This window comes from Pistacia vera, unplaced genomic scaffold (assembly GCF_008641045.1).
Source record: "Pistacia vera cultivar Batoury unplaced genomic scaffold, PisVer_v2 Contig223, whole genome shotgun sequence".
NCBI classification, from domain to species: domain Eukaryota; kingdom Viridiplantae; phylum Streptophyta; class Magnoliopsida; order Sapindales; family Anacardiaceae; genus Pistacia; species Pistacia vera.
This window is the reverse complement of record NW_022196028.1, coordinates 2505060-2531501: the sequence shown is the minus strand read 5'-3', so window position 1 is coordinate 2531501 and position 26442 is coordinate 2505060. Positions and strand designations below refer to the sequence as shown.

Genomic DNA, 26442 nt, shown 5'->3' with positions numbered 1-26442 from the left:
CTTGCTTCTGTTGACCCCATCAATTGCCAACAATCAAGCGATTTGTGAAACGCGTAGCTGCCCCACCCAAGTTAGATTTCGACCAATCCCGACTATCAAAATCCAACCTGCCACCACCAAGAGACTCACTGACATCCCCTCTTCAAAATCCCTAATAGTCTGGACCGAGTTTGCTTTCTGTTTGCCTCCAAATCGGATAGTGTATCATGGGTTGTAAACAAAATATAAACTTTGGCTAGTTAATTGGTATTTTGAAACTTTTTTGGTGGGAAAGTGTCATTAGGGCAAACCTTAGGTGGGAAAAAAGTCGCCTGTTCCATAAATTTTGCATGAAAGTATATATTTCCTCATACCCAAAATATTATTCATTAAAGCTATCATATGTCGATGACAAACTGATCATAAACAGATGATACTTGTTGATGTGTGATTTTAACACTAACGACCTCGCACGTGTAGAGTGTTAAGAGAGTCTTAGAAATTACAGGTAAACTATGATGAGAGGTTGATTAGGGATTACTGTTTTCACAGTTGCATGCAAGAACTTAAAAGTAAATGAGACGATGAGAGTTTTATAGTGGTTCGGAGGCCTAAAACGAATCCTGCATCCACTGTTTTCTTCTGTATGAGTGTTTTTGGTGATTAACCAAGATTACAAGAGGTCGCGAATTATGAACTGGGTTACAAGTGATTGGTATTCTTAGAGAATATTAAGCTAGTCTCTTTTCTATAGTGTGTTTTTGCTAATTGCTTTGTTGAATTCAGAGTGTCTCATCCCGATTTAATGAGAGGGAGCTGTCTATTCATACCCACTGAACTCAAGGTAATGATTACATATCTGCAAGTGGGTTGGTGCTGTGCAAATCCCTCATGGCATCCCATTGGCTGATAACGTAGGAAATTTCCTTAAGTTAAATGGGGCTTGGACAGGTGTGCGAATCAAATTCATTCGCAAACAAAAATTGAGTCGATTGGGTTGTTACCAGCTATATTCTTTCTGTCTTGGGTGACGTGGCAAACTCTAGATGGTACAAAACCTTCATGAATTCTGATTAGTACTCGTTGACATTGAGTTATGTGAGCCCTGGTTTTTTAGGCATAACAATACCAAAGATAAATTTCGAAACAAATTAAAAAGATTTGAGATTAAATTTTCTTTAACTTCTTTAAGGTTACAATTCTGAAAAGCACTGCAATCATCTTAATTAAAATCTTTAAATCCCTTATAGCCTGCTAGAACAAAAAATTAAAAATGACCTCTTTATGAATTCAATGGTAGTAACATTAAACCATGATATCTATCACACCATCAGCAAAAGCAGAGGCCACAAAACCATCAGAATAACAACTGATGATGATCCAAAAATGGCTGCACCAGGTGCTGCTCCCGATGCAGACCCCTCTTTAGCGTCGTCCCGAGACGGTGGACTGTTGTCAGTTGGAGCACCCGGTTCCGGTGGCGATGAGTCCATTGGTGAAGGAGTAGGAGCATCAGAAGGTGACATTTCTTCGGAAGGCGCATCCGAAGGCGATTCGTCATGGACAGGTGCTTCGGCCCCATGCTTTGGTGCCGGAGCCTTTTTCGGAGATCTCATAGGCGCATACGAAGGCGCCGTTGAATTTGAAGAGCCTATTACACTGCTTACTTGCAGTACTGACACATTATAAGGTTGAGAAGCTACTGACTTAATTAAATTGGAGTTGAGAGTGGAGTCCGGAGCAGCCGGACCGAATGCGACATCACCAGAGCTCAAAACTGTGGCGTTTATGAATCCTTGTTTCTGCCCACTGGCTTCGCCGCTGGCCTGGAAAAGTGTGGTGAGTATGGTGGATTTATTGTTTAACCTTTCGAGCTTTTTCGTGTCGTAATAATCGAGAACCACGTGGAGGCTCAAGGTGTTCTTGGCATCGTCCTCTGACAAGCCGGAGAGGTAGGAGACGGCGCCATTGTCGACGGCGAGGACGGTGATAGTCTCGCGCTTGTTGATTTGGTCTGCGAGTTTGGTTTTGGATAAGAGGTCATTGAAGGAGGAGAATTCAGAGTGGTCTTCGAGAATTTTTGTGATGTTGAAAGCATGGGAGGCTGAAATGAAGAGAAAAAAGAGAAGAACAATGGTTGATGTTGAGGAAGAGGAAGCCATGTTTGAGTTTGAAGAATAATGGTGGAGTGAGGGAGGGAGGGAATGAATAATTTTATTTGGAAATGGGTGGATTCAAATGGAGGTGTGATCCGCCAAAGTTGGAGTGCATTTTAGCTTTGTGTTTTGTTTGGTTAAAATTTAGAGAGAGGATGGTGGTGTTTACTCGCCTAATGCTAGGCAAATTTTTTAGGGTTTCATTTGGTTATAATGGTAAGGTTCGCAAATTATATAAGTTGACTTCATATAATAGATTATGTCATTTAATTTTCTTCTTATGTATTTTAAATATCATATAATATAATAAAGTGAGAAAGTCTATCGACACTAAAGCAATGTTATGAAAACCAGAGCGAGCCTTGACTTGATCAAGGGCTTGATACTCGGGTTGACGAGTCTGACCAATCAGACCGATCGATTGGACAGGTGATGTCAGAAACAAACACACCCCTATAAAATTACAAATTAGTCTCTAAATTTTCAAATATTGCAAAAACCCATAAAATTCAATCAGTCCCTAAATTTTGAAATCCTGCAAAAACACCCCTAAAATTAACAATTATTCCCTACAGGTTTGAAATATAGTAAAAAAACCCCCTACAATTTAAACTAGACCGGAGAGAATGCCAGTTCTTGATCGAACCGGTCGAATTGGTTGGTTCGGTCTGGTTTTTAGAACATTGACACTAAGTGGTATTATTGACACAATATCACAAGTTGATGATTGCATATGAAGTAATTATTGCATTTAATCACTCCAATCATAATAATCTAAACCTAAATTTGAGATGTGGATGATGTGATACCAAGTAGTATTCTAGATTCTTTTTTTTTTTTTTTTTTTTTTTAATTAATTTCCTCAAATGTGAATATCTAGAAAATAATATTTTTGTGACAATAATTTTATGTATATAATGTTAGGATTCCAAATGACAATGTGACTTTTATATGTTGATATTACGCATATTAAATTAATTATATAAAAGTAATATATTCATCCCATCGTCCTATAATTTAATAATAATAATATTACCAAGAATCTCAATTTTGAAAGCGTAGTATTTATTTATATTTTATGATAAATTCAAACCTATCTCATTTAATTTTATAATTTTATCACCATTAAAATGCATGCTCTCTTATTTGTCCTGTATACAACGTGTACGTGATTCATGAGAGGCTTTTCCTTCTATTTAGAGTGCATATAATATTATATACATTTTTTTTTAGATAATCGAGGGTGTTCAAATCAGTTTATGTACACTTCAACTAATCCCTTAAGACCTTAGAATTACCTGTCGGGTAAGAGCTTTAGTGGCTAGCTCTATTAGTAGTCGAGGAGAAACTCAAACTCAGGACCTCTTAAGTAATACAGCCAAGAGTCTCTATCAAACCACTCAGTCACCGACAGATAGTTATATTATACACTTTATCATGCTGAAACTTGGATTGAACCTCCACTTGAAGCTATCAAAATTTCTTCTCAACTCTCATTTTTCAATTTTTAAACTCAAATTTATGTAATTCTCATATTAATTATGATTTATAAACTAAAGAAATTGAGGGTATTGATCAATAAAAAAAATGGGTACATAATTCTCTTAATAAATTATTATGATACATAGATACCAGTGCTTGTGATTAATAAACAAATAAAAAATTAGTAAAACACTTCAAAATAAATTTATGAACTTAAATATAAAGAATCGAGATCGGTTACTCCTTATTAGAAAAAGATTTACAAGCAATTTGGGAACAAATAATAAAGAAACTATATATTATACATGCATTATAGGACTTCTATAAAACCCTAATTCTCTCCCACCAATTATAATAAACGATTTTTATAAATTGAATCTTATAGCTTGTGTTAATTTTCACTAGTCTTCTTTCATCCACAATGGAATTGTAATTTGTAATACAATTATACGAAAACTTAATTGTATTAACTTGTTAAGTCATTAAAAACTTCCAAACTTATATATATACACGAACCTCGACCATAACCCGAACATATCTCACCTTTCTCCGGCTTTTCAACCAACCCAACAGCAGCACCTATAGAATTCACTGCAGTTATTGCAATTGATTCCATGGTACTAGGGACAACTCCAAACCCATAGCCCGAGCCCAAACTCGAGCGATAACTCGAACCAGTGTCACTACCACTTTTGTTTTTAGCCATTGTATGGTATCATTGGTATGTTATGAAATGAGATTAAGTGATTGAATCTGAATTTATAGGGAAGGCTTAGCCCTTTTTTAATATTCTATAGTTAGGTATATACTTTTAGAAAGATGAAGTTATGAAATTATGGATATAGATTTTGTTTGACCCGTTTGGGCAAAAGGGACCGTGGCTTGCCCCCCATTAATTTTTTTTATTTATAGATGTTTTCATTTTTTAAATATTAGTTACCCTAATCTTTACAAAATTATTATTCAAATATAGAATTTTCTTTTTTAATCACATTTCACCCTTAATATTTTAAGAAATCACAAAACTTCCCCTAAATCCTAATGTCGTTTTCTTAAAGTTAATGTTTTAGGGTTTAAAGACGATATCATCCTTAATTAGATAATTTATTTATTTAATAAAATTATGATACTTAGTTTGATTTAACTGATCGTTTCAAGTATAGTATACTTACACTTGATGATAACCTCCCATGACTTATCAAAATTTGTTTCAAAAAATTTTATAAAAACATTTTTTAGTTTTTACTAATAAAATCACTGTTATTTTTTCATATTTTGGATATTCATCAATATTTGTCTATAATTTTTTCCCATATATGATATAACACGCTCACTTTAACTTTTTTTAAAAAATAAAATACAATATTTGGATAAATTACGTTGCTAGATTTTTCTTTTTTTAAATTAAATTATTCTCTAAATTATGTTAGAAATTAAATATCAAAATTTCTTTAAGCTAACAAATAAATTAAATAATTATATTTGATTAAAACTAAGATATAAAATATATTAATTTTAAAAAAGGAATAGTAAATGTATAAAAGAGTTATTTTAATTTTCTAAAAATAAGAAATGAAAAAAAAATAAAATTAATCCAGTGCTAGAGTCAACTGGACTCTGGCGACTCAAGCACTAGAGTGGTTTTCCGTAGCTGCTAGAATAAAGAGGGTAAAAGTGGAAAGAAATTGAACAAATGATCTTATCTACTAATCCAATAAAAACAAAGTAATTATTTCTTGTCTTAAATTCAACTTAATTTATTCTTGCTCTCATATATACACTTTTCACATTCTATTCTCAAAGTCAATGACAGACTAAGAAAGCTTGTGGTACATAGCTTTTAATTTCCTCAAATATGAAAAGCGAAAACTGTTCTTTTTTTTTTTTTCATAGTAGTCAAACCTCTTACCTCTAGGGTGTTCAAAAGCGGTTAACCAAACCGGTTAACCGCTTTTCTAAACCAACCGGATTTCGGTTCGGAAAAATTCCCGAACGAAACCAAACCGGTTTTAGGGAAAACTGGTTTTGAATCGGTTTTCCCTTTTTTTTTTTAAAACTTTTTTTTTTAATTTTGTCCTAAATTAAATTGTAAATATAGACAATACATTGGAAATAAGAAAAAAATTTGGGTTGGGATTTTAGATTGAGTGAATTAGGGATTTATTTTAGTTTATGTTATTATTTATTTATTTAATATAATATAATATATATATTTGAAAAACCGGTTTAGAAAACCGGTTTTCGGTTAAACGTTTCTAATTTTGCCCGAACCGGTAACCAAACCGAAAATTCGGTTTTTTGAATTTTTCGAACCGTAACCGAACCGTTTTTTTGGTTAACCGGTTTTTCGGTTCGGTTAGCGGTTCGGTTCGGTTTTTGCATTTTTTTGAACACCCCTACTTACCTCAATAGAAAAATATTATATAAATTTAATATAATGACTAAATTTTTTTTTTTTTTTGGTAACGTGGTGTCAAGGGCTCGGGCTAACTTCCTCGCACCTCAATTAATTTCTGGGTCCATTGTATACCTTACAAACCTAAAAGACTAAATAAACCATAATATTATTGTAGTAGATAACTCAAAGATTTGAACTTAAGAACTTAAGGAAGGAAGCACACATTCTTCATTGTTAGGCCAACTCCTTGGGGTTTATATAATGACTACTTTTGTCCTCAATTTCTTTATATAATCTAAATGTGTAAATAAAAAAAAAAAAATTTGCACTTTCATAAGAGGCTAACAGTTGGTAAGTGTATTGATTGAACTAAATAATTGGTGGGATATCATGAGAATTCTAGAGTGATGTAAACTTGTTGGGAACAATTCACTTCTTACAGGGACCTGTTAACCGAAGCTTAAGCTTATATGTCCTATTAATGGAATTAGAATCCTCTATTGATTTAAGTAGATTATCAGGTCTAATCTCTAATCTCAAATCAACAAATAATATTATAAATAAAATAGTTTTATGAATAAAGGTTATTAAAACTTAAATATTTAATAATTTTTTTCTCAAACTTGTAATTATATATATATAATCATTTAGATGTCATTTTTAGGAAAAAAAAAAAAAAAGAAAAAAAAGAAAGAAAGAAAAGGCATAATATCAAGCCTAAAGTTAGGGGAGGATTTACCCCTATTTTCATTGTTCCATTAAATTATTAATTTATGCCTTCTTGTCAACTATTCCATTTGGGTTTTGTTGTTTAATTCAACTGATCAAGGGCAAAATGTGTTAATCAGATTTCGGAAATTTTAACAAAACAATAAGAATAAAAGATAAATTATTATTTGAAAAATACTTGAAGGGGAATTTTTTAAATTTATACATTTATTATTAGGTTTCGAAATATGAAATGCTTTTCATATTAGAGTAAATTTATGCTACGGTAGTTTAATTATTTAACATATATCAGCGAAGGGATAAAGTTAAAACTCCAATAATTTAATCGTTTATCTAAAAAGTCTTGACTTAAATCTTAATGTATGATTTTTTTTTTTTGCAGTGTTTTAAATCCCAACCTATGGTGAGACCTGACAAACCGAGTTGGAGTCTCGAGTTGACTAGCTTAACCGGTTTGACCAGCGAGTCAAACCGGCGTCTAAAAGTTTGAAATCTAACAAAAATGCCTGTAAAAATTTTGTAAGTCTCTATAGGTTTGAAATCTTACAAAAACACCCCAAACACCACCGTCGATGTTTTCAAATAGGGCCTATTTCCGGCGATGACAACACTCCCCATCACTATGAAAACACTCCCTTCAACCTCTTGACCAAAACCCATCTCACTCCTTCCTCGTTCGCCTCCCCAATCGTCAGCAATAGCAGGCTTTTTTCGACAACATAGTTTTGTGATTTTCGGTTGATTTACTCATCAGGAATCACCATTGTCGCAACCAATGCACTCACTGGCTATTCCTCTTCAAAAGCCCTAACATTTAGGCATGACAATGGGGATCTCATTCACCGTACCCATCCCCACCCTCAAAATCACTCCCCACCCCCGCTCCATCCCTGCTATAAGGATGACAGGAATTCCCCTTCCCCGCCCTAAAGGGAAATGTTGGAGGCTCGTCACTGCCCCGTTAATTTTACATAAATATAAATTAATTTGAGCATTATCAAACACAATAGTTAATTCTCGTTCACATGACAAACACTTAAATTAATCGTTTAAACATAGTTAATTTTACATAAATATGGGTTAGGGTTTGTTCTTGTTCAATTGTTTAGGGTGAGGGAAATTGGGAAAATATGAGTTTATATATATACAATGTTCTGAAATCCGGACCGGACGATCCGGTCGGACCGGTTTGACCGGTAATCGATGGCATATCCAGTCTGGTATCTTTAAAAAACTGTTAATTTCAAACCGGATTGGATCGCAGTTGGACCGCCGGAATAGTGCCGAATCGGGGTCTAATCGTAGCTTAATCCCGCCGGATTCTGGCATCGTTCGAGGGAGAAAACACCACCATTAGACTTGACGGCATCTCCACGACAAAACCCAGCCATTTTCAATCGCCTTCGTCGCTCGTCGTCCACCTAAAGTTTACGCGACCGTCGGACTTCTTTTGTTGATTCCGGCGTTCCGGCGTCGATGGAACTCCCTAGCACCACCATCAGATTCGTCGGCAACTATACATCAAAAGCCCCATGATTCCAAACCTCGATTGACCGTCGATCGTCATTGCCGCCACTATCACCAGTCTCTTCGCGTGACAAGGGTGTTTTGGACATATTTCAAACCTTAAGGGAGTATTATATGGGTGTTTTTGATGAATTTCGAACATTCAGGGACTAAAATTTTTTTATAGAATACGGTCCAATCGACTGATCCAACCAGTCAAACCAGAAACCAGACCCTTGAATGGGTCATAGTCCGATTCGTTTTTCAGAACATTGTATATATATATAATTTTAATTTTATATATTATATACGGGGCGGGGCGGGGCAGGGCATGTCGGGGCAAGGAGAATGCATCACCCACCCCCACCCCATCCTCAAGGACGGGGATTAAAACGCCCCCCACCCTTGCACCATATGGGATGGGGCGGGACGAGTCCTCGGAATTCCGGGGAACATTGCCATGCTTATTAACATTCCAACTTTCAATTATTCACAGATTAATGTCCTAATTTCTAGGGTTTTCAATGATAGGAAAATTTGTAATCAGACTTGGTGAAGGATCCAGGTCCTAGTTAAACCGGTTTGATCGACTGAGCTGGGTTAGGTTTTAAAACACTGTTTTTTTGAATAATTTTAAATACTATAAGGTAGGAGTGTTGAGACGAGCTCGAGCTCGAGTGGCTTAAGTGCCCATTCGAGGCGAGCCCAAGCCACCCAATATTGGCTTGAGAGGCCTGCGAGCCTCCACGAGCTCAAAAGGGCATAGATGCAAGGTTTTCAATTATGAGGGGGATATACATCATTTACCATTTTACATATAAACTATTTCAATTCAAGAAACCTTAACTTCTTATTCTTTATCTGCCTGCCACTTCTCCTTCTCTATTCTTCTTCCCTTTCTTTTTTCTTCTGCTTCTCTCTTTTTCTCCTTTTTCTCTATCTCTCCTCTTCGAGCCGGCTTACAAACTCCTTCTCTTTTCTTCTTCTTTTTCCTTCTTCTTTCTTCTCCTTCTCTTTCTCTCTAGTCTCTCCCTTCAAGCCGACTTTATTTTTGATTATATGAATGTTGATTGTTTTATCTTGATTTGTTTTTCATTATATTGAAGTTGTGAACAACTCAGGTTAAATGGTTGGAGTTTTGTGATTTGTGAATGTGTAGAATTAGTACTAGAGCTCGAACTTGAATAAGGCTAGACTGGTAAACAAGTCGAGGGTCGAGCTCGTATTTTTATAACGAATCGAGCTCAAGCCCGACAGTGTTCGGCTCGACTCAATTTGTTTGCACCCTTACTAGCCTGACAACATTTGACTCGGCTTAATTTGTTTGCACCCCTACTATAAGGGGCTCCTTGCATCAAAAAATTTCAAACCTTTTAAGCATCTTCAATAATAGAAAAACTTTTTGACAAATCACAATTATGCTATACCCCAAGCTTGTATAACATTATTCTTTAGTATTGCACATATATCTTCAAAATAATGATATAATTCGGAATGTAAAACTTGGAATATCGGTGTGATTTAACATCAAATAAAAATGGTTGGATTTTAAGTTTATAAAGTCGGTTAAGCAAAGCCATCTAATAGGTTAGTCTTATAGTAGTATATAATGTTAACAGATGCCTAATCTAATAACAAACAGCATCAATGCAATCAAGTAGAAATAGATTTTATATTAGATAAAATAGCATCACCTTATATATATATATACATATATATATATATTTTTTTTGGTGGGGGGGCGCGGCGGGGGTAATCGGGGTGTCGGAGCCAGTTTGTGTGCATCTGAACTAATTCCCAAGGTCCATTGAATGCATTACAAGCCCAAGAAACCAAGTAAACAACAATATTATTATGATAGGTAACCCTAAGGTTTGAACGAAAAAACTTAAGAAAAATAGCAAACCTCCTTGACCGGTAGCACTGTTTTAAAAACCGACCTGTTATAAGGCCCGGCAAGATAACCGGGTTGCGGGTCAGATGAGATTGAAAGAATTTTTTGAGTCTATTTAATTGTGTTTTCTAGAATTTAAAAATGCAAATGGAGTAATGGACGTATAGCAAAATGGGTTTTTATTACAACTCATGGAGCCTTTATGTTTTGTTGGAAAATGAAGGCCCAATCCCAATTATACGTACACTTTCTATCATTTTAAATTATTAGATGATACATGTATGCTCATAATTGTTGGCATGTGAGAGGTAGGACAGACACTGCTTAACTCCAGCCACGTGTGGGTGAGGGCATCTATGAATACTCTAGAAAATCTCCGACACAACTCAAAAGATTTGTGATTGTGATGGAGACGAACAAAGAGAGAAGAGAGCAAGTGCAGAAGCAGAAGGTTGAGGAAGTTGAAAGAGATGCGTAGAAGAAGAACGATTTTGATACAAAAACAATGGGTGTTGGAGCAATGGTAAAGGAGCTGATTCGTGAATCCATAATTACTAAACATGATGATGACCGAGATGAGCAAGCTCAACATCCTGATGATGGATTAAGTGTCTACTCTACTGTCTAAGAGCGAAACGAAGCCGACGTTGTGCCGTAGTCACGATTTCATTAACGAATTCCAGGTCTTCAATTTCGATGAAGAAGATTGGATTTCGATGGAGGAAGTAAGTTGAAGAAGATGAAGAAGATAAGGAAGTAAGTGTAAACTTTACACTTTAGAGAAGATGAAAATGGAGGTTGCGACGACTGAAATGGCCTATGGCGAATGAAACTAATGCAGGGGAATTAAGATTAGGTTTTTTTTAGGGCTCAATTAATGGACCAGAATAAGTTTTGGACCGGTCAGATCGGACGGTTTGTAGTGTAACATCGGTCCAAAGCGGCTCTTTTAATATTAATAGGTTTGATAATAATCCGGATCGGAGTGGAGCCCGAGTCCCAGTCGGACCGTCTGATCCGGTTTGGGTTTTAAAACAGAGACTTGTAGGCCAACCCCTTAGGGTTATCACCTAATATATTATTCTTTTCCAATCTTTTAGGTAAATTGACAAACCACCTCGGCCTCCTTTGAGAATATATAGTATTATTTTTTTTAGTAAAATAGTAAAAACTAAAAAAGAATTTAATTGCAATTAATTTATAAAATAAGATAAAATTGACTAAATGATTGAATATACCAATCATATCTTCTGAAATAACAGTTTATGAAGAGAAAAATAAAAAAATTAGAAAGCAGTATAGATATTAGTGTTAACCTTTCTGATTAGCTAACATTACTTAAAGTTCCATGGAAAACAAAAGGTAAAAAGTAACCAACAAAATAAAGAAAAAAGAAAAGAAACTACAAGAATTTAAATAAATGAGAGAAAAGAACACTACTTTGTTTCATAGGCAAGCAAAAAATAAGCCTTTTTAACGTTTGGTTGTTACATTTATAAACTTACATGCTGAACTACACAAATATAAAAATCATGTACAAATATTAGATGTCATTTGGTGATTCGGCATCCAGTTGGAAATTTCTATTTAAACCAAACCTACAACTTCATACAAACCTATAACACAAAGAAATAACACTGTGCTACTAATGCATCTTCGTATACTGTTCCTTTTTCTTTCCTTTTTAGTTTTGTTTAATGTTTAATTGTTTGATCTAGGTCCATTTGAGCACCGGTTGGAAATGGTATTATACCTGAAAACGATAGGTTAGAATCTATAATTCATAACCCAAAGGTAGGAGACGCAAAGTTCGTTAAAGATTAACCTGAGCGTTTTCTGTTTTATATTTTTGAAGTTCATCTTGGGCACATATGAGCCTAAATATAACAACCAAAACCAATATCGTAAATGTTAGCATTTGAAACCGTCAATCGTTTGCGTGTACGTATGTTCGTACACGTAGGTGAAACAAAATTTTACCTCCATTGCAACTCGGTTATTTCATGAAGCAACTCCTTCTCCCTCTCATGAGATGCTTCCAGCTGCAATATAACAAAATCAATCTTTACTCACATTCAAGATCAATAAAAACTCATTGAGAATATTGACACCAAATCTCAATTTGAAAAAATTGAATATACATCAATGATAAGGATAGATAGAAATCCAAGAAGATGAGGATTTTTAAGCCAAAGAATCTCATAATCATCGCCATAAACTTATAACTTAAACGTACTCCTATGTTAAAAATGGAATTAGTTTATCTAGCAGCACTCATCTCATTGCAAACTAAACAAGCATCAAGATAACCAACAGGTTTTGACTAGCTTAGATTTTCCAACTCTATCATTAATTTAGAGATCTAGAGATTATGTCAAGGTGACACGAGTATAGCACGATACAAACACTATAGTTACACTCGGGATACAACACATTTCTCATGTTATGTCTTACTCATGTTCAAATTTCATATGCTTAAGCATGATACTCATTAGCACAACTATTTAGTAAAATCTATACTATAAAATTTGTAATCAATTAGTACTTCACTGTATTTGATTTTTTATTTCATACATGTGTACTTAAAACCCATATCTATCTCCTTGTAAATATGAAATCTCGGTTCTAGAATTACCGTTCTTTTTCTAGGGCTCACAATAATAACAGTTTATACACCACACAAGATGGAAGAATAAAAAAAAAAAGAGTCAACAAAACCTAAAAGTATATATACCAAGCAAGAAGGAAGAGAAGTGAGTCAACAAAACCTAAAGAAGTATAATTACATACCAAAGATCTTTCTCCTGAAGCCATATTTGTTGATGTTCCGCTTCCATCAACTGCACGATTAGCTGGGTAACAGAAAACAAGATGATATCACCTCACTTGAACAAAATGAGCAGATCTAATTTACATGAATTTTTTGTACCTGTTGAGTCTCCAACTGAGATTTGCTTCATTAGACCAAGAATACTCTCCTGTTGAGAATGACACAAAAAAAGGAAATAAAAGAAACATCAGTAACAATAAGAATGCACAAAAAGATGAAACATATATGGCTAACCCATACCCTTTGAAGAAGATTTGTCTGCAGTACAGAATTCAACAGCGGGAAAAGAGAATTGCCAGAAAGACTTGGTTGCATAACATCTGATGGTGTAGATAAAGTAGTTAAAGCAGGATGTTGAGTAAGCACCTACATAAGCAGTAAAATTCTATAAGACACTCAATATAATAAAGGTATAGATACATTATATTTGAGGCATATCATGAAAGGAATACTACACATTCAATGGCATGTGGTTATGAGATAATCCAACAATCAACATATATTCACATGCTATTATAATTAAACAACCACACTCCATTGGATATTAGACTTGAGACAATAAGGTGAGAAGTGTAGCATTACCTCTATAACACTGAATATTATTTAGCAGTAAATAACCTATACTTAGTTTGCTTCTTGCACGTAAAGCTAGTCTCAAATTGAATATAAATTCTAAAATAGCAAAATATTCCCTAGATAATAATATATTACCACACATATATAGGTTGATTGCCACTCTATTGGTGAATTAATTGACGAGGAAGCAAATTGCCACACCTTATTGGAAGACTAAAGATCAACTGATAGATATTTTCACCAAACATCTAGCTTGTACTTCTTTTACTATATTATTGAGCTCAATGGACCTGTTATATTTTATTATCAGAACTATTTTTGTATTTGATAGGGTTTCTAGTAGGAACCCATTCCCAAAATGATAGAGATTGGGCTGGACAGTGGACCTTTGATAGGAATTGGGCTAGAAAGTGGTCATTTTGTGGGCTTGGATAGAACTTTCATTGGAAAACCGACTTGCCAAGGAGGGTATCCAACTCCTTATAAACCAAATGCCCACCCTTTTTCTCTCTCAATGTGAGATCCTAACATTTTAACATGCTAGTGGAATCCTAACATTCCACCACGCTAGTGGGATCCTAACATTCCCCACGCTTCGAGACCCAACGCCCTCGTTGGTCTTCTTTCTAGAGACCGAACGCCCTCACCGGCTACCCCACCCTCGTCGGCCTTACTTCCCTTCCTTTTGGTCTTACTTCGCTTACAATCCTTAGAAGCCTGTCAGCAACTCTCCTTCTCGACCTCTCGGGAGGCCTATTGGGCCCTACTGCGTGGGTTAGAAAGGTGGGGCTTACTCTGATACCATTTGGTAGGAACCCACTCCCAAATTTATAAGGATTGGGCTAGACAGTGGGCCTTTGATAAGAATTGGGTAGGACAATGGGCCTTTTGTGGTCTTAGGTATAACTCTCCTTGGAAAACCAGCTTGCCAAACTCCTTATAAACCACATGCCCACCCATTTTCACTCTCAATGTGAAATCCTAACAGTTTCTAATATATATATATATATATATATATATATAGTAAAGAGAATCAGTCAAGAACAAGCCAACTTCTCCATTTTCTTTTAATTTCTTCTCTTCATCCGTTGTTTTTCCTCTTTATTTTATTTAATATTTCACTATATCAAATAATAAATTAATTGTTATGAGACGTTATAGAGTTATTAATTACCTAAACTTAACCAAATTAAAAAGGAAAACAAAATAATAGCTTTGATAGAGAAGAAGTTTTCTTGCACAAATGTGGTTATCAACTGCTTTGGGCTAAGGCTTACAGAGAAGATAACTTCCAAAGGGCCATACCAAGATTTTGCTCTCCCCTTTTAGCAAAAGGTATTGTGCTTTTGATAAAGAGAAGAGAGTCAAGACCTTATAGAAGTGTGTGGTGCTGATGCTAACTTAGATGATTTAGCATGAAAGAAATAATGAGATGTTTGAATATGTTAAAAGTTTGAAGATACCAATGTGTATTATAGGTCACAGTGCCTTATTTCGCACTCTAATGGGCTTCAATTTTAGGAGTTTCAAGACTCTTGTTTCTTCTCTACTAACTTTAATCGGAACACGGACATTACTTTGCCTATACAAATGCTATATTTTATTTGTCTTTTCACACAACCTATACAAAGTTTTTGGACCTCTTTTTTGTATATACTTCACCTCCTCCTTATGGGGTGATTCAACACCTTAGAGGATATCCGATCCACTTTTGTAGTTCTCTTATTTTATAAATATGGTTTGTTTTTCTTTTTTTTTTTCTCTTTCCTTGTCAAAAAGATTTAGCTAAAAACTAAAGTCTACAATCTATTGAAGAGTCTTTTAAAAATCCATTAAGTGGACAAGCTATAAGTTCTTCGGCACAAATGTGCAGACCTCAGTACCTACCTGCAAACTGTGACTCTTTTGCAATGTAGGAGATGGTGCCACCTGAAAAGAGAAGATGAATTCATGTCCAAACTAAACAAGAGAAGGAACATCAGGATCAAAATCTTAAGTACCTTTTCCAAGTACACATTCTCAGATGTAACCTTAAAGCGTCCCTTTTGCTGAATAACTGGTGGTTTTGCTTTCTCATCAAGTTCATCATTGTTTGCTGCCATAGTGATAATTAAAATGAATAGGAAAGCAGACTTTGGATTCAAATATTGAGACCATATTAATCATCAAATCAATTGAGAAAAAAAAAAAAAAAAAATCTTATAAATTCGTATGGAATGAGAGAAAGTTAAATTGAATGAAGAAACAAGCACTTGCCTGATGATTTAGACCCTTTTGAAGGAATTTCATTATGTAAACCCTCTGCTGCTGGAGATGTTGCTGTTCCGTTGCAGTATGAACTGTTTTGAAGCTNACATCAGGATCAAAATCTTAAGTACCTTTTCCAAGTACACATTCTCAGATGTAACCTTAAAGCGTCCCTTTTGCTGAATAACTGGTGGTTTTGCTTTCTCATCAAGTTCATCATTGTTTGCTGCCATAGTGATAATTAAAATGAATAGGAAAGCAGACTTTGGATTCAAATATTGAGACCATATTAATCATAAAATCAATTGAGCAAAAAAAAAAAAAAATCTTATAAATTCGTATGGAATGAGAGAAAGTTAAATTGAATGAAGAAACAAGCACTTGCCTGATGATTTAGACCCTTTTGAAGGAATTTCATTATGTAAACCCTCTGCTGCTGGAGATGTTGCTGTTCCGTTGCAGTATGAACTGTTTTGAAGCTGATTTTGTAACTTATCACTGAAAATTCCATGAACATTAGTTCTCACTTGTATAAGCATACACTGGGAGAGATAAAAGAGAGACAAAAAGAGGTGACTCAGCAGTCCTCTGATTACAGCATAAAGTACAAGATAAACTCTCTCGCATGATCAAAATTATGAAAAATTACAACAAAAAGAACGTACTCTCGATTTTCATAAATAAAGAGAAGAAAAATCTAAGTATTAGAAACCAAATCCCAAAGATATGCCTATAAGAAAAACTTCATAAGTTACAGTAATAACAATATTAAATGAATGAATGAATATATATGTTACAAATGTATTGAGGAACTACTACTATGTTTGATAAGAGGAGAGGAAAAGTTAAAAAGGAAGAAGGAAATGTCACATGGGAAGGAAAAACAAAGGAAGGGAAGACAACTCGCCTCATTCTTTAGTTGAATAGAAATAGAAAGGGGAAACTGGGCTTAGGCCCCTTTTTTCACCAAAAAAAAAAAAAATAATAATAATAATAATAATAATAGAAAGGGGAAAGAAAAGATGATGGTCATTTTCCACTACTTTAACGTGGAAGATACCAATACATTTATTCAGAACAACGCACATAATTTAATCAATTAATCTGGATTTTTTTTACCAACTATCGTCAGGTTTAAAGGAATTTAAAGTTATTTGTTGCTCCATCTATTAGATGTTTCCAATTTATTTTGTCCCTAAACAAGATTAGGATATATATTCTAGGAAATATCTAGTGCAACTTTACCATTCATGTAAACAACTTTACTCCTATAATGATATGTCCGACAATTTATTTATCAATTACCTGAATTGGTTTAGACATCTCCTCCTGAATGATAAAACATAAACGTATGACAAGCTATTCAAAAGATATACGACTTGCAATTTAAAACTGCCTTATTGAACTTTTACCCTTTTGTTTACCTTTTATTAACCATATTAACTTAACATTACAGTTTTGTAATCCTACTCAACAATATACGAAGTATTAGATACTAAGTTTTGTATTCTTGGCCTTAAAGAATATTTTAAAGTCCACATTTCTTTTCAGAGGTTGGATCAGGGATCTGTTTGAGTTTTAACAAAAACATGAACTTATCTAACTCTATTTCACAGAATATATGTTATGATTTCAAAACTGGTATGTTTAGCATAGAAAACAAGCATGATTGTCATTTGGTCAGTTTAAGATCTCTAGTTAAATCACAAAAATGAAAGAAGGAAAAACAGCAAGGAAATTGGCAATTATTTGGGTCCATAGAAAACCAATAGCTTAGTCAGTTATATTAGCAATTAGAAATCTGGCATGCTCCCAACCAATATAGTATGGCATGACCATCACTAACCTCTCAAAAAAGAACATTTTGACCTAGAAAACTTTTAATAAATATGTAAATGAAGTGGCAAACCTCTCTTTGCTAACCGGAGAAACAATACTTTCTGTGATGTTGAATGATGAACTCCCATTTATTTGGAGAGCAGGAACAGCAGTACTCTCCAGATTCTTTACACTGATCTCTAAAGAAGGCATTTCACGCAAACTTTTTTGATTGCAATCATCAAGATGGGGTGAGGTATTTGGCATAGCATATTGTTCAAAACATGGACTCGCTATGCTGGAGTCATCATCGGATTTATCATATCTAACTCTGAAAAATGAAACATTAGTTTGATCAATTAACTTTAAAAAGCCTTAGCCTTAGTAATGGACTTCAAATAACAATTGAAAAACTTCAGCATTTAAGTTTGATCTGGCACAAGTTTGCTCTTATCTTTGCAGCTAATTGACTGTAGATGAATCAACAATTAAGTAGAGACATAAATGTGGATTGTTAATTTATTATCAGTACAACTGGCAAGTTTCTAAGTTAAAAGACGTACTTGGTAATGACAATTGTTGAGTCACCTGACTGATGAGGATTCTGCACCAGATCATTGTCAGCCTGTGAAATTCCAGATCATTCATAACCATTAAAGACCATAAAGAGAAAAGTTAACAATATTATGAAAAAAAAATAGTAGAGACCTATCTCCCACTACAAAGCACTAAAACCAGAGTATTGATATACCAAATCTGCAACTTGGCTCTCTAATTGTTTCTCTTGCGTGGTGTCAAGGCTAGACAAAAAACTCGAGCTCCCTGCTTGACTGTTATCAGATACCATGTCCTCATCTTGGATCTAATAGAAAGAAGCATTATCAACAGAATTCCAAAAGGATAACCACACAGCCCAAAACATTTTCATTAAATAATGAAATGGAACACTGTTATGTACCAGGGAAGCTTGAGCCTTCATATCTTCAAGGTTGAAGTTCCAACCACTAATCCCTCGTTTATATTCATTCTATATATAAATAAAAGATGACAAAAATAGCTAGTTATGACATGAAAAGAGCAAACAAGTGAAGAGAGAGGATCCTACTTGCAAGTAATGAGTTACATTGAAGAAACAGTCTAACTAGGATAAAATTCAGTCAAAATATGAAGTGAGATGGTCATCCATAGCCAATTAAGAAAAAGTGAAACTTCAAAGAGAATAACATACATTGGCCAACAAGTAAATAAGAGAGGAAAATATGTTCAGTTATTAAAACACCGATCAAAGGCAATCAGTCTGATAACTAAGGACTTGAAAATTCTAGAAAAAGAGGAAGAGCAAATCAAGCAAAATTGAGCTCCTAGCCGGTCACAAAAGCTTATATAATATACCCTAAGATTACCAAAAAAGAATTAAAAATTAAAACAAAACAAACAATTCCAAATTATTTAGTTTCTTCCTTTATCAAGAACAACCCAAGCAATGCTTAATTGCTGAAGAACAGGAAAGAGTGAAAAAGATTATGATCATTTCCCCTTAATAACTACTTGAAAAACTCTTTTTACCAAAGACTGATTCATAGCCACTCCATCAGACCATCTCTATGGTTAAATCATCATCTACTTCTCCTTAGCCATCCTAATGTTTCTATAGTGGGTAATATCACATATGATAGGTGCACTTATATCGATCAAAGAACCAAAGCACCACATCCTCAATCATCCTAACATTTCAAGGCCAAATAACATAGCATTCAAACATCCAAAAACACTCTTATTATCCAAAATAACCTCACGCCTGAATTTTGTTAGGTATACACACATCATTTTTTATCATTACATAAGAAAATTCAAAGCAACTTTGGTACTAATTTTAGCTGAAATATTTCAGTCTTGTGAATCCATGGAAAAAGAAAAAAAAATTCCTTTTTTGTGCTAGGGCACAGAGACAAACTGGATATAGCCGACATGTTTTTATTTCATTCAAGGATGATTTATTTATAAAACAGGACCAAGTCCAATTGGTTATGGAGGCCATCTTCGCAATTAGATTTAGGCATGAATTCAAGCTGAGTTGTTTTAAGTACAATCTAGTCATCACTCACCTCATGAGATGTATAAAACAACAAGGAAAGGCCCGAAAAAGAAGTCTCTATTCTTTATCAAATGTCAGAGCTAAAAAGGACAAAATATTATTTATCTTACAAATGGATGTTCTAACATCAAAATAAAGTGAAAGCACCTACAACGTGTTTCACTCAAAAAAGGTAAAAAGAGATCTAAATTATGACCAATTGCAAACGGAAAAATGATAAAGGTTTAGCTCATCAATTATAAGATAGAGCATAAACAGGTGCCTAAAATGTTTGTGAGGGCTATGCAAAATTGGTTTAATAGAATTTTCACATATTTGCAAGCTAGATAATTATTTAACTTTCCCCAGTTCTACAGGCAAACTAAAAATGATCATGATGTAGTAAATATGTTCTTCATTGAACTTGTCAAGTTTACTGTTCACCGAAATTCTAACCTGTGATATTTCCTCCTTTTGCCCATCTGGCATTTTCTTCTGTGCAAGCATATCTTCTTCCTTTCTCTGTGGCTCAAAATCAATCTTTCTATTAGAACATTATAAAAGAAACAACTTGTGGTACAAAGATTGAACCCTCAAAAGTTAACATGCTAACCTTCAATGCCTTAATACGATCACCAAGAGCAGGCAGCCCCTCCAAAAGCGTTCGTGCTATATAATCATTTGACCTCGCTTGTTTGAAAAAGGAATGCTTTAATAACTTCTTTGCAGAAGGCCTTTTTGAAGGATCTTTCACCAAGCAACTAGCAATCATCTGCTTAAAAGACTAAAGAGACAAGAAAAATATATTAAAAAAATCATGCAACATTATTATAACCGAAGAGCTAATCATATAAGATTTCTGAGAGCATACCTTAGAGAACTTCCTATCTCTTTCATAATCAAGGCCAGGAGGTGCGTTTTGCAAGGTCATAAGCAGTACCTAGCAACATTAGATGTGCTTGAGGTTATTATAGTCTTGGTGTTCCACAAAAGAAATTCTAACAACATTCATTTATTTATAATGTATCACCTTTATTGGAGAATATTTTGAGAAAGGAGCATGGCCATGGGCAAGCTCTAATGCAGTTATACCAAATGACCAGATATCAGCCCTGCAGGGAAGTGTCAGACATACATCAGCATTATTCCATCTACTCAGTATGAAGTGGAGTCAATCTTTTGAGAAAACAATAGACTGACTTAAAGTCATAACCGTGTAACTGCTCCATAACCTCAGGTGCCATCCTGCAAAACAGTGAAGAACCATTAAACACATAATAATAACAAACAATAAAAGCTTTGAGTGTCCAAGTCTCTGATAAGAAAGTTCAGATTTTAATATACAATCTATACCACCATTCAAGATGTATATGTATTAGTTAAAGCAATTTCTATTTCAGTGAGGTACAAAATAGTTGCAATGAAAACTTTAAGAACTAGAACTTGATGATGTGTTTGAGTATTTAACAGTAAAAGCTTACCAGCAAGGTGTTCCAACAATAGTATTCCTCATGCGTTGTCTATCACCAGACTCAAAAAGGCAAGCAGAAACACCGAAATCGCCAAGCTTCACTCCACCACGTGCATCCATGAGAATATTCCCAGCCTATTGGAAACATAAAATAAGATAACAATGATCAATCAATAAATATAAATAACTTCTTATCAAATATAAAATAAGAAATAAATGAACAGAAAGGAAAAAGACATTACTTACATGCATATTGAATACAAGAATTATTTTTATCTAATCCAAGTAAAGCGAGTTTACAGCATAATGATGACTCAAGCTTTTATGTAAACAAATGCTGTCAGCAGTACAGCAATTTATTAGAAATCATTTCCTCTGTCTTCGCATATAATTGTTTCCTACAGGTATGGAGTTTGACTGGGGCCTTCACTTAACCAACAAACATAATTCCATAATCTTATTGATTCTCATGCACTCTCCTAAAGTTCCGTATTTTATGAAAATATAGGACGGTCATAATAATTTGAGAATCCATTCATACCCTGTGCAATGTAATATTACACTCAGCTTCTCAAAATAATGAATCAGTTTTTAAATTTCCACCATATCTGTATAAATCAGAGGAAAATATGAGAATGAATTGCATTTTTCTTATGTATTGCAGATGTAGAATATTCTTTTGCTGTAGAGTGTGCATACACACATACACACATACACACAAGACTTATCATAAATATAATTATGTTTTTGACAAGTAATAAATAACACAAAGTCACTGAGATAAAGAAACTAATATAAGATTATGAAAATTAATGGCCTTTCGGTTTTGTTTTGCAAAGTTGTTGTGGAAAAATAACTCAAAATAAAAAAAAAAATATGTATTTTCTATTTTCATAATTTGAGAATATGTCAGCCTCATTTTCAAAGAAAAAAAAAAAAAAAAAAAAAAAAAAAAAATCCTGAAATGAAAATGAGAACGTGTTTGGTAGAGCATTTTAATAATTAAAAACAGTGTCTATAAATATTTAAAAAATACCTTGTTAATGTTCTTATTGATTAAAAAAAAAAAAAACATAATATTGAATTACTTCTTAAATATTATAATATATCAAGCAACTCAAAAGTAAATTATTTTTCCCTTTTTACCCTTCTTTTTTTAGAAAGAGAAAATGAAATTCTCCAATTTTTCAAAATGTTTTCCAAAAATTACCAACTAAACACATTTTCTCCATTTTGAAAATGAAAGTGAAAAAATGTTTTTTAAAATGCATCTGCACAGCTCCTTAACTGCAGCATACCTTGAGCTGCCTCATATAGCAAGTAAAGTTAAATATAAAGATAGCATGCAGCTCATATAAAAATCATCAAGTTATAATAAACAAGTACTCACTTTGACATCTCGGTGTATGTGTCCATGATGATGGAGATATTCTAAACCCTTCAATACCTCACGGAGTATGGTTGCTATAGCCACTTCCTCAAATCCATCAGGATATGCAGCCTTCAGCATGTGAAGACAAGATCCCCCCGCCATAAACGGCATAACAACCCACAGATTATGGTCACTAACAAAGGAGCAGTGTGATTTAAGCACATTAGGATGGTCAACCAAGACCATTGTCTGTGCTTCACGAGAAATATTACTCTGTGGATATAATAATTGAAAAAATCACAAATGAAAGCTTCAAAAATATTAATCACACCATGCATAAACAGAGCATGAACAAAATTTTTAAAATTTCAGAGAGAGAGTGAGATGAATTATGTATAATTACATTAAAAGTTATTTGATAGCAGTCCCAGACACTAAATTACATCCACATACTCCAGAAATGAACAATACACCAAATACAACAAAGTTCAGTAAATAAGTTTTTCCCTAAGCAATTTAAAACTCTCCTGGAAAATGAAACTCCTATTCATCAAATAGGCATTTCAAATGTAAATTTATCACCTAAAATCGCATAGTTATAAATGACAGGCATGACAAAGCTGCTGCCAAGTGAAAACATGAAATAGTAGATTTCAAGAAATCATAAAAAGAGTTTAACATATCATTAATTTCGTTCAAGGATTCAATTTTCTTCTCATTCAACATGATAGATTCATATTCTTCTACCCAATTTAAATTTCAATACATCCAATCATTGTCAATGAGAAAGCCAATGACAAACACCTCTCTTGGGACAAATTTAGCTCAAAATATCAGTTCCTTTTTAATAATTACTTAAAAACACATCCACCTATTTCCCAAAATTGTGAAAACAAATCTTCACAGCGCAATCCAGGTAAAAATATAGGCAATCTAGATACTTAATTAACATAAACTTCAAGCACCGAGGTTAAATAAATTAATTAAAAAGTCAGTTGAATAACTCTAAAGTGTTCTTCTCTCCTCTTTACGTTTCAAATCCATATTAAACTCTCAAACAAGAAATTTGCTAAAATGCAGAATTCTGTAAACTTCTTGCGCCAAAATTTCGTCTTCAAGTAAATATAAACTCTTAATTTTACACGAAAAATTACACGTCTACATACAGAAGAAAATACATAACTCCGTTTATTTCTGAAATTACATTCATCTAGCGTAAAACAACGCAACGCAATTGAATAATCAAAGAGAAAAAATCAATTGAACAAAACTAAAAATTCAAAAAAACTGATGAGAAGACGGAAATAGATATTACCAGATCACTATTGTTACGTTCGAAATCAAGAATCTTGATAGCAACAACCTCACTGAAAGGAATACACAGAGCACGATGAACCGAGGCGCTGACGCCACAACCGACCTCTTCATAGAGCGTGTAATGCTCCGCTCCAATCGGATACTTCTTCCGCTCCATCATGACTTGAAAATTTTGTAGCTCAAAATGTGAGGATTTGTATTGGCGAAGAAGAGAGAACGAAAATGAATGCGAGAGAAAGAGAAGGTAAAAGAGGAAGAACTAATGATAAAGGAAATGTGAAAAGGAAAAATGAATGAATATGAATGATGATGAGGAGAGGAGAGGAGAGGAGAGGAGGTTTGTTGTCTCCGCTTTCTCGTGAGAGAGAGAGAGAGAGCGAAAAGAGAAACGCGACGCTATCGGATCACCGCTCATATGGGAAGACGTTCGTACGCGGGAATCCCACCACTTGTCTTTGTTTCTCTGCACAGTATATTCATTCTTCCCTTTTTTTAATTTTTTTTTTTTTTTTTTTTTTTTTTTCTTTTTTTTTTAAATTTTTTTAAAAAAGAAAAGTTGTAACAATAATTTAGACATAATATGTTATTTTATAACTTTTATAAGGTATAAAACACTTTTTCATTATCGTCTATTAGACAATGTGTTGAATACAATTAAATCAATTGTCGTTTTAAAATATTTTATATGATAAATTTGATCAAATACTTAAAATACTTGTTTCAATTTTAATCCTAAAAACTAGTATGAAGTTAGAAAACAAAAAATTTTAAAATATTATATTGAATAGATTTAAACTATTTTTGAATCGTACTTCAAATTTTGAAAATGATTCTTAATCACAAATTTATCAGGTATAATTTATTATTATATGTATAACTAACAATTAAAATAGGTGGTGTAGTATAATGATAAATATATATATATTTTTTTTACAATTTAAATTGTTTCTAATTATTTTATTATAATTTTAAATATAATTATAGCATTTTTTCTGTTATTATAACTGCATTTTTTTTTTCAAATAAAAAGATTTATTTTTTGGGGTTAAATACTCTATCTGTAAAAACTTAAATTTATAATTGCATGTTAAAGGGTCACGGATTAATTCAAGATTCAGTGTAACAAGAGATACTTTTTATATATTTATTTATGGGAAATGCAACAAAAACAGACTTTAAAGTTAACAGTAGCTTTTTACGTTACCCGTGACATAATGAAGCCAAAATTAGAAAATTGACTCGTCCTGAAGTACGTAGTCAGTTGTGACTCTGCACTGCATGGTTATTTTATTTTATTTTAAAACTTTATATTAAAATTATTTTTTGTGATACTGGCAATATATTGTAGAATAATGGGCCAACAACAGAAACGGTTATATCTGTTATTAATTTGTTATTTTTAAGAGTTTGATAATATTATTGAGAGTTATTTTCGGGTATTAAATTTCTCTCAGAGATTATTGAAAATCTTTTAAAAAATAATAAAATCCTCTAAAAGTATCATGAACCTTTTTAAAATATCAAAAACCTTCAGTTTTTAATACTTTTTGAAAAATTACTCATGTTATTGTATTAGAGTAAACAACTTCCCACCCAAGGTTTGTCTTAATAACGCTTTTCCAATAAAAAAGTTTCAAAATACCACTTTCTCACCTATAGTTTATATTTCGTTAATACCCAAAATATACTTCACTTTCTCATCGGCAAGTTACCAGGAGTTAGGGTAAGAGAGGTTTTATAGAGTAGAGACCGATGGATCTAATAATGGTGACTAATTGAATATTCGTCATTGGAATCAGTCAGAAATCAACTAAAAACAAAAAACCATCGCTTTGCGGTAATCGGCAATCGACGAGAAATTAGGTGTCGGAGTGAGACAATTTTTGCAGAGAGGAGACAAGAGGTTCAAATGGTGGTGACAAATAGAATTTTCATCATCAGAATCGGTTTTGAGTAGTTACGAAATATTATCTTTGGGCGGGAAAGTGATATTTTGAAACTTTTTGCGTGGGAAAGTGTCATTCAAGCAAACCTTGGGTGGGAAAAAGTTGTTTACTCTATTGAATTAATATTAAACTTTCCATTAGAATTTAAGTAATCAATGGTTATAAAATTAGTATCATAGTATTTTTAATAAAGAATAATTCTCTAGTCAAAATGATATTAATTATATAATGACTATGTTAATCACCCTTAGATTCTTATCTATAAACTATCATTTTAATCCAATAAGTAAATCCAATAATATTTCAGCATGATCTTTAAAAAAAATAATACGAGGATGTTTCAACCCAAAAAATTTCATTCTTTTAAATATAAGACATTTATTATAGAGTTAACGACTTTTTCCCACCTAAATAATAGTTTAATGACACTTTTTCACTCGTAAACTTTTAAAATATCATTTTACTACCAAAATTTATATTCCGACAACAAACAGAGAGCAAACTCGGTTCAGATGTTGAGGTTTTTGAAGAAGGGAGGTCGATGAGTCTTTTGGTGGTGTAAGGTTGGATTTTGGTGTTTAAGATTGATCAGAATTTGACTTAGGAGGGACGGCTGTGCAAACCCTAATTGTTCAATTGCGAGCAAT

The 26442-nt window shown here is 33.5% G+C and overlaps 2 protein-coding genes across 3 annotated transcripts; both read right to left on the bottom strand.

Moving 5' to 3' along the window:
* Positions 1–1301: 1301 nt before the first annotated feature.
* On the bottom strand, positions 1302–4323 carry LOC116130691 (fasciclin-like arabinogalactan protein 14). The gene is made up of 2 exons (XM_031416414.1): positions 4134–4323; positions 1302–2083 (listed from the first exon to the last, which is right to left on the bottom strand). The coding sequence occupies exons 1-2, from the start codon at positions 4321–4323 to the stop codon at positions 1302–1304; spliced, it is 972 nt and encodes a 323-aa protein (XP_031272274.1).
* Positions 4324–11623: 7300 nt separating this feature from the next.
* On the bottom strand, positions 11624–24090 carry LOC116130603 (serine/threonine-protein kinase BLUS1). 2 transcript variants are annotated; one of them, XM_031416326.1, is made up of 21 exons: positions 23848–24090; positions 22551–22805; positions 21171–21295; positions 20890–20934; positions 20720–20801; positions 20561–20629; positions 20303–20473; positions 20146–20211; positions 18574–18642; positions 18367–18477; positions 18179–18240; positions 17707–17946; positions 16183–16295; positions 15929–16023; positions 15438–15479; positions 13215–13340; positions 13074–13122; positions 12935–12996; positions 12125–12186; positions 11970–12021; positions 11624–11897 (listed from the first exon to the last, which is right to left on the bottom strand). In XM_031416326.1, exons 1-21 carry the CDS (start codon positions 24007–24009, stop codon positions 11892–11894), a joined length of 2064 nt encoding a protein of 687 aa, XP_031272186.1. In that variant the 5' UTR covers positions 24010–24090; the 3' UTR covers positions 11624–11891. The 2 variants fall into 2 exon arrangements, with proteins under 2 accessions (XP_031272186.1, XP_031272185.1); XM_031416325.1 differs by lacking the exon at positions 11624–11897 and having other exon boundaries at positions 11905–12021.
* Positions 24091–26442: the final 2352 nt, after the last annotated feature.

Coding starts and splice junctions, on each gene's coding strand:
- LOC116130691 (XM_031416414.1), bottom strand. CDS start 4,323: ATGGCTAAAAACAAAAGTGGTAGTGACACTGGTTCGAGTTATCGCTCG. Junction 2,084..4,133: donor ATGTTCGGGTTATGGTCGAG/GTTCGTGTATAT, acceptor TCTTCATTTCAG/CCTCCCATGCTTTCAACATC.
- LOC116130603 (XM_031416325.1), bottom strand. CDS start 24,009: ATGATGGAGCGGAAGAAGTATCCGATTGGAGCGGAGCATTACACGCTC. Junction 16,024..16,182: donor AAAAGGGTCTAAATCATCAG/GCAAGTGCTTGT, acceptor TCACTATGGCAG/CAAACAATGATGAACTTGAT. Junction 15,480..15,928: donor AGAATGTGTACTTGGAAAAG/GTACTTAAGATT, acceptor TTCTCTTTTCAG/GTGGCACCATCTCCTACATT.